Raw genomic sequence first — 11,652 nt, forward strand, 5'->3', positions numbered from 1 at the left:
TTGGGCAATGAGATAAAAAACTATTCACCAACCTTAGAGTAAGTCTTTAACTTAAATTATTCGTGACTCCCAAGCAATTTCCTCAATAGTAGCTTGCTTCATATTAGGGTAATTGTGTCATCTTTTGGCACATTGAGCATATGCAGGCATGGCCATGTTAGAAGTAGCTTGAGTTGATAGAAGGGCCCTGGGCTGGGAGTCTGGCATCTACTCCTAACTTGGCCATTCTGCTGTGTATTCTTAACACAACAGCCCTGTATTCTGCATTTTCCACGTCAAAATTGTTTTAAATGGTATGTCTCAGGTCAATCATGACTTTTACTCAGAAAATCTGCTCTCCTATGTTAAGGCAAGTCTACTTCCTATGTGAGCCTCAGTTTCCTCATCCGAAAAATGGGGAATTGAAACGATTTTTCTGAAGACGCTTCTAAAACAAGAGCCTATAGGATCTTGAAGTGCCCCTATATCTGTCATCTGAAAAGAAAACAGCTGGTGTTATCCAGAAAAAAAAAAAAAAAACTGTCCTGAAATCTGTATTTCTGACTGACCGTGACAATGATCTGGAGCATGTTGGGAAGTGGGGGAAGGCCACTTTGTTGAGTGCCTGCTGAGTGCCAGACACAGATTGAGACATTGTACCCATTATCTCCCTGAACCCTCACAACAGCCCTGGGAAGTATGTGTTATTATCCTCATTTTCCAGAGGAAGAAGCTGAGGCTCAGGGAGATAAAGGGTGCAGGTCAAGGTCATAGAGCTGGTAGAAGGCCGCGTGACCTCATTGCCATGGTCATTTCACTGCTGTCCACGGGCAGCCCTGAAGTAGGGTACCTGAAGGGCAAGACATGTTTTCTTATCTTGGAATGTATAGCTGGAAGTTGTGCTCCACTGTGGCCCTAAATTTCTTGGGAAAAAGTGTTAATGTGGGGGTTCTTTTAAAGCCACATGAACATCTTAGACAGTATGGTGAGCAAGCTGGAGGTGTATGCCAATCACCTGGAGGACGTGGTGGAAGAGAGGACCAACCAGCTGATGGCAGAGAAGAGGAAGGTGGATAGGCTTCTGTCCACAATGCTGCCAAGGTATTCCAGAGCACGGGGTGGGGGTGGAGCTTTTCAAAGTTCCGGGAAAAAATAGCATCACTATCTAAAAGGCTCCACATAGAGAGAATATTTTTCTTGTTCCTTTAATAAGAGGAAGTCAGGTTCTTCTAAAACAAGTGAAGCATTTTGCAGGCAACTTGGTACAGCCTGTAAAAGGAGATAGGGGCAAAGGACTAGAGAATGTCTTACAGTAAAGATTATGGCTGCGGCAACAGGAGAGCGACCACTAGATGGAGCTCTGGTTGCATGAGTCTGATTAATTGCTAGCTCCCCAGTATTTGAGATCGTGCTCCAAAAGCTTTCTTTGCACAATATGATATGCGCTCATGACTTCAGTTTCAAAACTCGCTTCATTTTTGGCTGTAATTGCATCTGTACTCTCTTTAAACACTTGGCAGGAGCATCTGCTATTAAAATTCCAGCACCCTTCCTGTGTGTCTTGACAAAGAGGTGGGGTCGGGGATTTGAAGGTGTTTACGTGAGATTGGCGGATTAAAGCAAAAATATTGATTTGTGGATTGGTGGCTGCTTACTTTTCCTCCCACATTTGTAGGTTGAATCTTTACCATCAAACTCTGTAACCAACGGGGGAAAATGAGATGCCCTCAGGGAGAAAATCCTTATTGTAAAGGCATTTCTGTAACCTGCTCCCCCCTCCTCCAATTTATACCCACCAATGAAAGTATCTCTTTAGAGAAAATGCAGGCGGAGAAATGGGAGTCAAAAGAATCCCTGTAGATGATGGAATTTTTGTTAACCAAAAACCTAATCCACTGAAGCAAAAGGAACTATAAGGATGACTCTGCAGGGGTTTGTAGGAGACAAAATGAGTAAGAGTCTGTTCAAAACCGATCCCTATTCTCTGGTTTCAGCTTCATTGGAGAACAGCTCATAGCTGGAAGGTCCGTGGAACCGGAACATTTTGAGTCCGTGACAATCTTTTTCTCTGACATTGTTGGATTCACAAAACTGTGTTCTCTCAGCTCCGCCTTACAAGTTGTGAAGCTCCTTAATGACCTGTACAGTTTATTTGATCACATCATTAAGACATATGATGTGTCTAAGGTGAGACACTTGGCTTCTGGGCTGTGAGGGGACACGCTCTCCTTGTCGGTTGACTCCAGGGCAGGAGTGAGGGTGGACCCAGCCCTAGCTGTCAGCCAGGAAAAGCTCTATTTCAGGCTGGCAGTCTGTCTCTGCATGGCAGAAACTCAATATTTTATTCCCGTTTTCTTGGAAAAGGGCTTGATTAATCACAGATGCATGTGCTTGTCAAGATTCACCAGTTGCTCCTTGTTTCCTTCCATTATTTTATCTCTCAGTAAACACATTTCTAAAGAGGCATTCACCTCCTACTGACTAATCCTCCAGCTTGCTCCTAAATATATTTCCTTTGTATTCAGAGAGGCTCACATTTACTCTCCTTTAAAGGTTGTCTTCGGACCCTGTGTGAGTCTCACTTCCGTTACTGTGGTCCTTAGCAGTGCAGGTGAAGACAGACGCCCAAGTGTAGACTATCAGACTTGTGGCTAAAATGAGAAACAAGGATCTGCCTAGTGCCCCTTAGCAGGGGCGGGGGAGAGAGATGTAGGAATATAGTAAAAAATGATTTGTCAAGGAAGGATAGCAAAAGTGAGTAATTTGGCTTCATTCAAGTGGTGGTGATGGCTGCTTTGGATGTTTTCTGAGTTTTCTGATGGGGCTGGATCCTGACTTCAGGGTGCCCAAGCTCATGCATCCTGGGGCAGCCACAGGTTCTGACCATGATTGCAGTGCTCTGCCTGTGGCCCTGGGGCCAGGGAGATTTGGGGGACAGTGTGGTCATATCCCCAAGGGACATAACTTTAATGGTTATCCCCCAGTGTTCCCCGCAGATATGCCTCTGTTTAAGGATGAAAGAAAAGATGGTGTGGATAAGTAGGGCACATGTACCCCAAAACGGAAGCTGCTCTGCTTAGGAGGGTGTCCTCTGGGATTTCTTCTTGGTGTTATGTTCTCTGCTATGTTTTGCATGAGCTAATACTAAATCAGTGTCAGTGTCTAAAGGATGTGTATGTACCCGTGATGGGGAAAGGTAGCCTAGAAGCAATCAGACTTGTGTACTGGTTGATTTTGTGTAATTCTGGGGTGACCGATAGACAGAGGTGTTTTTACTGCCTGGCTAATGCCTGAAATCCCACCTTTACCACATGATCTTCGGATTCTGCTATAAAATGCAAACATCTGGAAAGGGTTGTATCTTTAAAGTTTATACTGATCATTTATTTTCTATTGTGAATGAGGGATCTGAAGGCTGAATTTATTAGGATTTATTAGGGGAGAGAAGAGGACAAATCAGGCAGATACATGCATTTACACATAAGTATAAGCATATATATTGTGTCTAATGTATACATATGTATAAATGTACCTAAGAGCCCTTGTATGGGGTGAAGACATTTCAGGTTGGGCAAGATGAATTCCACTTGATGGATGCATGTGATCCTTCAAGATTTACCCTATTCGTGGGCAGAAGACATGAACAGACATTTTTCCAAAGAAGACATCCAAACGGCCAACAGACACATGAAAAAGTGCTCAACATCGCTCGGCATCAGGGAAATCCAAATCAAAACCTCCATGAGATACCACCTCACACCTGTCAGAATGGCTACAATTAACAAGTCAGGAAACGACAGATGTTGGCGGGGATGCGGAGAAAGGGGAACCCTCCTACACTGTTGGTGGGAATGCAAGCTGATGCAACCCCTCTGGAAAACAGTATGGAGGTTCCTCAAACAGTTGAAAATAGAGCTACCATATGATCCAGTAATTGCACTACTGGGTATTTACCCCAAAGATACAAATGTAGGGATCCGAAGGGGTACGTGCACCCCAATGTTTATAGCAGCAACGTCCACAATAGCCAAACTGTGGAAAGAGCCAAGATGTCCATCGACAGATGAATGGATAAAGAAGAGGTGGTATATATACACAATGGAATATTATGCAGCCATCGAAAGGAATGAGATCTTGCCATTTGCAACGACGTGGATGGAACTGGAGGGTGTTATGCTGAATGAAATAAGTCAATCAGAGAAAGACATGTATCATATGACCTCACTGATATGAGGAATTCTTAATCTCAGGAAACAAACTGAGGGTTGCTGGAGTGGTGGGGGGTGGGAGGGATGGGGTGGCTGGGTGATAGACATTGGGGAGGGTATGTGCTATGGTGAGCGCTGTGAATTGTGCAAGACTGTTGGATCACAGATCTGTACTTCTGAAACAAATAATGCAACATATGTTAAGAAAAAAGAAAAAGAAGAAGATAGCAGGAGGGGAAGAATGAAGGGGAGTAAGTCAGAGGGGGAGACGAACCATGAGAGACGATGGACTCTGAAAAACACACTGAGGGTTCTAGAGGGGAGGAGGGTGGGGGGATGGGTTAGCCTGGCGATGGGTATTAAAGAGGGCACGTTCTGCATGGAGCACTGGGTGTTATGCACAAACAATGAATCATGGAACACTACATCAGAAACTAATGATGTAATGTATGGTGATAAACATAACAATAAAAAATTAAAAAACAAAACAAAAAAAAAGTATGGTATTATTTGGACTTTCACATTCTGCGTGGAGCACTGGGTGTTATGCACACACCATTAATCATGGAACACTACATCAAAAACTAATGATGTAATGTAGGGTGATTAACATAACAATAAAAAAATTTAAAAAAAGAAAAACATCTCAAGAAATTTAAAAAAAACAAAACTAATGATGTACTGTACGGTGATTAACATAACTTAATAAAATTAAATTTAAAAAAAAAAGATTTACCCCATCCGTACACTGCTGCCCGTTTAACTGGTTTTGAACTTGAGTTGTGGAAATATGGTCACCACCACTATTAGATTTCAGAGGAGAAAGCAGTGACTGTGTGCAGGAGGGCTCAGGGAAGGAAGGCTTTGTGAAAGAACCAGGACAAGGGCAGAAACTTGTAGAAATGCTGGGACATGGGAGGAATGGAGGTCAGGGAGTGTGACTCTTCAACGTGGGGGGGCCTCAGAGCAAGGCCACTTTGTTACTTTATTTTCAGGTGGAAGCCACTGGAGATGCATACATGGTGGCTAGTGGACTTCCCATCTGCAATGGAATCCAGCGCGTGGACGAGATTGCCCCAATGTCCTTGTACGTCCTCAGTGCCACTGTCTACTTCCAGAAGGGGCACATGCCTGAGGAGAAGCTCAGGCTCAGGATTGGCATCCACACAGGTAGACAGCCCTGGGCCTTAGGGTCCATGCATGACAGCAGGTGGTTCTGGATTCAAGTCCTGGGTCTGAGGTTTTTAGGACCCCGAAGTTGAATGGTAACATCTTCAAGGGAAACAGGGTTGCATTGTCTCTGTAAATCTATTTCCAGCTAGCCAGATTAGTTGGTGACAGCGAAGACACCCAGAGACTCCAAGGTGTTGAACCAAAAGTTAAGAGGAGACCAAAACGCAGGATGGTTATATGCGGCTGCTATCCGCCCCCCCCCCGCCCCCCCCCATGCCTCTGCATCAAATGCCCTTTGGTCTGGTCTGGTTTTGGTCAAACTCATGGGCACATGACCTGTGCAGAAGCAACCAGCACTTGGTTTAATGCTCTTCTTAGTCTCTTAATATATTATCATAACATTATTAATATAATTATCACTATAATATTATTATATTAATAATATTTATATTACTTACTTTCTTAAATAATTTATTAATAGGTTTTGAATGAGGGGTTCCTTATTTTCATTTTAGACTGGGCCCTGTAAGTTATGTAGCTAGACCTGCTTCTACCTGTCTGTCCTCCAAGGCTTGACTAAAATAAGACCTGGCCCCTAATCAGAATTAATTACTCCCACATTTGTGCTGCAGTTCCTTTGTTTACATCTCTAGTGCATGAATAACATCATCATTAATTTCTGCCTGAGCTTGGTTGTTATAACAAAATACCACAGACTGGGTGGCTTAAACAACAGACATTTATTTTCTCACAGTTCCGGAGGCAGGGAAGTCCGAGATCAGGGTTTCAATATGGTCAGTTTTGATGAGGACCCTTTTCTTAATCGCACTAAAGGCTGCCTTCTGGCTATGTCCTCACATAGCGAAGAAAGAGAAAGCGCTCTGGTGTCCCCTCTTCTTCTAAGGGCCCTACCCTCAGGACCTCATCTAAACCCTAAGTACCTCCCTAAGGCCCTGCCTCCTAATACCATCATCTTGAGGGTCAGGGCTTCTGCAAGTGAATGAAGGAGGGGGTTACAAACATTCGGCTCATCATAATTGATTATGTGGTTTTCCACCAGAAGTCTGTGGATTCTGTAGGTTGCCTCTTTGTAAACCCTAAGATCTGCTGCCAAGCTCGGCCTGAAGAGGGCACTTAAATATTTGTTGAATTGCATTTACTGACTTAATGTGCATCATGCAGTCCAGCCCTTGGAAAATGCAGATGGGCTGGCTATACCCTTCTGTTCTCCTCCTTGTAGGTCCTGTGGTGGCTGGTGTGGTTGGAATCACCATGCCCAGGTACTGTCTGTTGGGAGACACTGAACATACTGTGTTTCATCAACAGCCTTCAGGTAAGGGGAAGATTTTTCTAGAAGGCAGCAGCATAGACCTAGCTTTGAATTTTACTGGCTGTCTTATCTGGGGGCCTGGTTTTATCACCAGTAAAATGGGAATGGTGATAATATTGCCCTTGAAGGGTAGATGTGGGGATTAAATGTGAACATGTATATGAGGTGCTTCACCTGATGCTCTACTAATCAGACGAGCTCATAGATTTTATTATTATTTTTAAAAGATTTCCTTTGCAGCGAAATTCAGCCTTGACAGGCCCACACCCCCTAGGCCATTGCTGACTATCCATTTATGCTTACCAGCAAAGCCCAAGGAAACCAAGATTTCATCTATAATGAGGCCTTCCCTTCACTGAGGCTGCTCCTGCCTAATTGCACTTTGGCTAAGAACAACATTTTCAGTCAACAAGCAAGGGACACCGAGTTGTCTGTTCAGAGGGCACACTTCATGGGCAGCCGTTCCTCCCCTGTGACTCCCACAGGGCAAAGGAGAACAAACAACTTCCTGGTTGAAAGGCAAAGAAGGCTTCACTATTCCACTCCCTGAATTTACTGAGGAAGAAGCTAAAGTCCCAGAGAGCTTCTGAGGTATTTTCTTTAAAGATGTTTGTGGGGTCCATAAAAGTCTGAGGACCATTTGGTTAGATGCATTAAATATCCCATGCAGGGGGTGTAGATCTGGGGTATTGAGTTAATCTACCAGTAGGGGGAGCCATCTAGCCGGCCTCCTCTTCCCGCCCCAGAGCTCTGTGGAGTTGGGATGAGCTGGATAGGGTGAACTCATTTCCTGGGGGACCAGGGGTGGGTTGTTGCTCCCAGACCTGCCAGTGAACTTGCCCTAGCTGCCAGATATTTCCGGTCCATTAGCTTGTGAATTTGCAGTGAACCCAATTTCATTCTGGGAGAGAGGACACCCAGAGGACAAAACTTGGGGCCGCTGGCCCCACCCTGCCTGCCTTCTTTTTTCCAGGGGCTGCTCCCTAACCTTTAGTTATCAGAAGGCATCTCAGCAATGTTTCCCAGGGATAAAGCTCTATCTAAGGTGTGAACAGTCATTGAAATCCCAACAGGATCAGGCCACTCCAGGTAGACTGGGTCAGGGCCGTCAGTCCCCGGAAGGCCTGGTCCTGAGCTCTGACTTCCTGTGAGCACGCAGTTTACAAATGGAAATGTCCCACTCTCAATTTATTGCTTAATTTCTTTCCTATCCAAAGCAAAGGAATGAAGATAGGCTTTGCTTTCAATCAAGGCTTGAATTTTAAGTGGACTTTTTCATTGATTTATGAAGCGCTCAATTTTTTGCAAACTCCAGCAGACGAAGAGGAACCCATCCACTCTGCTATGAATATTTCCCCCTTTACACAGAGAATAGGATTCCATCATGTCTGTCAGTGGTTCTTGTAGCAGACTGACTAAACCAGTAATGCACTTAACAGTATTTCTCTCTCTCTCTTTTTTTATTTTATCCCTTGTAACCCGTCACATCCCGATTACCCTCCTCATGGCTGCTCCTGAATATGGGAGAGCAGTTTGCATGATGTGTTGTGTTTGAGACACTTTCCTGGTGAATTCCCTAAGACTGAAGAAGTGAAAACCAATGAGATCGGGAATGTTTTCTTTTTTTTACTTGACCTGTGAGTTGCTTTTGTAGAGATATTTTTGAGCTCTGTATAGGAAAATAATTTTGGTGAGTTGAGAGCCTTTAATACTAAATCTTACAAAAGATTTGGTGCAATTCTTGCCTTTCTTCAGGAAGAGGGCCACTAAATAGGGGCCAAGGGATGTGCTTTACAAATAGTCCCGTCTCCATGGAGCTACTGTGTGTTTCCATCGGCAAGACTTTTCTTCTGTCCAGAGGTGGGCGACTGAACTCTAGGACCTTCAGAGACTCCATTTTCTCTGACATGATTCCATTTTTATTGTGGGAGGCTCTGCTCCTCCCCATAGGCCTTTAGCATGAAGGCTTGAAAGCATTAGTCAAAAGAAGGCATTTATCTGAGAGGGACAGGGGAGCTACCCCTGCTGCCTCAGCATGGAGACAATGGGACGACATTTATCTTCTTATATTTCAGAATTTCTTCCCTTGTTTGGGAGCAGAGTGTCTGGATTCCAAATACTTTGTTTTCCCATGGAAGGGAACAGAACAACCTCTGCTCTGAGGTCTTTCAGAGAGATAGGCCATTCCCTATACATCCATCCATCCATCCATCCATCCATCCATCCATCCATCCAACCATCCATCCATATGACATTTCATTAATTCAAAGAGCATTTATTGAGCACTTACGCTGTGCCAGGTACCACACTGGGGGGAGATGAGAACATGAAACATTACTTGATCTTTAGCTCTCAGTTTAGTTGAAGAGAAGTAGCATACAAGTAGTACTGCAATATATTAAGGACTAATAGAGGTATGCCCAAAAGTGTGGAGGTAACTAAGCCGTCCAATGTTACATCTAAAAGGCATTAGACAATGATACACTGAAGTAGGGATCGGGTGGGGTATAGTGATTGTCTACCATTATCCCATCTTTGTATTTGTATGGAGTGTGTGTGTGTGTTCCTTTTCAGCTCTAGCCCACATGCTTATACAAGTTATATTTATATAATAAAGACTTTGTTGCTTCTGCCTTTTTCATTGGGCATAATAAACATTTGGCATCCATACAACACATAAAACATTTCCACACAGGTGCATACACGTCCATTCACAGGTGCACAGACATACATGTATACGTATCTATATACATACACACACAGAGAAATCTCTCTGTATCTAAATCTACATCGACTGTTTGATAGGTAGAGATCTATGTGAGTATGTGTACTCAGTATATATGCATGTCTGTATATTTTCTTTTCTTTATATTACTCAAGTTTTAAGAGAGTGAGTCTTTAAGGATCATAAGCAGGAATTTGATAAGATTAATTTCCTAAAATCTAAGGATACCTAAGGGAGTTATCTACTCTTTCCTCATTCTCTAAATATGTTTTATGTTTAGCACTCATGAGAATTTATAACAGAGATTATTTCGAGTGTTTTCTCTTAATTCCTTGATAGAGAAGTTAGAAGACATGAAGGGGCTTTAGCTCACCTGAGGTTGAAACACATTTGATTGCTGGTAGTAGACGTTAGGGCGTTAGAGACAGGGAGATCATACGGATGGCGTTGCTTCCTTGCATCAGAAAGCGAAGGCTGGGAGTTTTGGAAAGTAAATGCAGGGCAGAATGATGGAAAGTCTGTGGTATGTGTGTGAGTCGAAGAAGTTCTAGTCATAGAAACCCCTGGGAGGGTGGAGGAATTGGCTGTCAATATGATACATTAACATCGTAAACTGTAATCATAGGTTATTTATTTTAAGGCATTTTATTTATCCCATAGCACCAGGAGGAGATAGAAGATCATTAAACAATATGATAAAATAAAGCAAAACTAATACAACATTGTTTTACTCTGACGAAGATTTGATCGTGGCTCTAAGTAGGCTATTTAAGAATTTTTGACTAGAACCAATAAAATATGTCTTCTGTCCTTCCTGATTATAAAAATTCTGAATTTATAAGAAGAAGAGATCTCAAACTGGTTGGAGCTCCAGCTTTGAGACCAGTTTAGACTATGCTGAGTCATCTGCATCTAGTCTGTTGCTAAACAAACATGTACTCCATGTTTCCAGAAATTTGGGAACTAGCTGAATTTCTCAGTTCCTTAGCACAGTTGTAAAAGACCCACCAAACTACAGATCTCAAAACTTCTCAAATACATTAACCACAGAGATACATGCTGATGTGTTTTCAAAGTATGAGCCCACAAATTAAGTCTGTACAGGACTAAGAAAAAAACTTGGAGCTTTGGATTTTCCTATCCCATTCTAGCTTCTGGGGTTGACAGTGCATTCTTGGGGCTCTCCCAGTTGTCTACAAGGTTTGGTTCATTCAGTTTTTATTTTGTTGACCCTGTAAGTCATTAACATCCATGCATTCTGGGTCACCGGGGTGGTGGTGTTATCAGGGTGTGGCACCGTGTGATTCCATTAGCCATTTTTGCCGTTGTGCTTCTGATTTTTTTTGCTAGGTTCTGTTCTAATGATCGTTAAGTCAAGGAGACAAAAACAGATAGATACATGCTTGACTGTTAAAGACTAAATGAGGTCAGACCATTCTGCACAGATGACGATTTCTTGGATCAAATAGAAAAAAAAATAGCGAAAGCGTTGAGCATCACAAGGTGTAGAGTAGGTTTGGGTTGACAGACTTCAGAGGACCTGTCACCGATGTCACTCCAGAGTCATGTGCTAACAGTGGTTTCATTTAGGCAGTGCCACTATATGACGTTAAATTTATGTTAATGTGAGTTTTATTCTTCTTGTGGCTTTAATCCTATTTAATCTGTAATTTTCTTTTGATTTTTGAAATCTATATCAGCTATAAAAATGAGTTAATACCTATATAATGTTTATACCTATTTAAGAAACACTATACTAAAAACAAATTAGGTTAGCCCTGGCAGCCTCTCAAGAATTGTTTTCCTTTCTAATACTCAGGTTTGAGCAACACTATTATATTTCACTCTGATTGCCACATCATCATTTGAAAGATTGGAACCCCTGCCTGGTGGCTCAGCCCTGGTTCTTAAATAAGCATTGCACAACATCAATGCCAAAGGCCCCCCTTGGCAAAGTTGGCTATTCCTGTGCATTCTGTACTTAGCACTGACTTTGTGGTCATGCCCTACATTCTCCTCAAAACGCTCAGCAGCACTGGGTTGGGTGTGCTAGTCTTTTAAAATCAGAATAGCTTTCAAAGGAGTCCACTGCAGCCCTGACTTGAGCATGGGGAAAGGAGACTCCTCCACCAGCTGCAGGAGAGGAACTGGAAGTCGCAGGAAGTCACAGGAGGACGTGGGGCACGAAGGCAATCACTGAGATTCACAAAAATCACTGGAGACGTAATTGGCAAAGC

At 43.0% G+C, this 11,652-nt stretch overlaps 1 protein-coding gene across 1 annotated transcript in view; it reads left to right on the plus strand.

Moving 5' to 3' along the window:
* Positions 1-10,836, plus strand: part of LOC114200048 (guanylate cyclase 2G-like) — a 67,014-nt gene extending 56,178 nt beyond the window's left edge. The window contains 5 exon segments of the mRNA XM_028092028.2: positions 940-1,080; positions 1,974-2,166; positions 5,183-5,357; positions 6,601-6,693; positions 10,766-10,836. Of these exon segments, the coding sequence (XP_027947829.2) occupies positions 940-1,080; positions 1,974-2,166; positions 5,183-5,357; positions 6,601-6,693; positions 10,766-10,836 (673 nt within the window).
* Positions 10,837-11,652: the final 816 nt, after the last annotated feature.

Source organism: Eumetopias jubatus, unplaced genomic scaffold (genome assembly GCF_037043125.1).
Source record: "Eumetopias jubatus isolate StellerSeaLion01/CBP00866 unplaced genomic scaffold, mEumJub1_p1.0 scaffold_17, whole genome shotgun sequence".
NCBI lineage: Eukaryota > Metazoa > Chordata > Mammalia > Carnivora > Otariidae > Eumetopias > Eumetopias jubatus.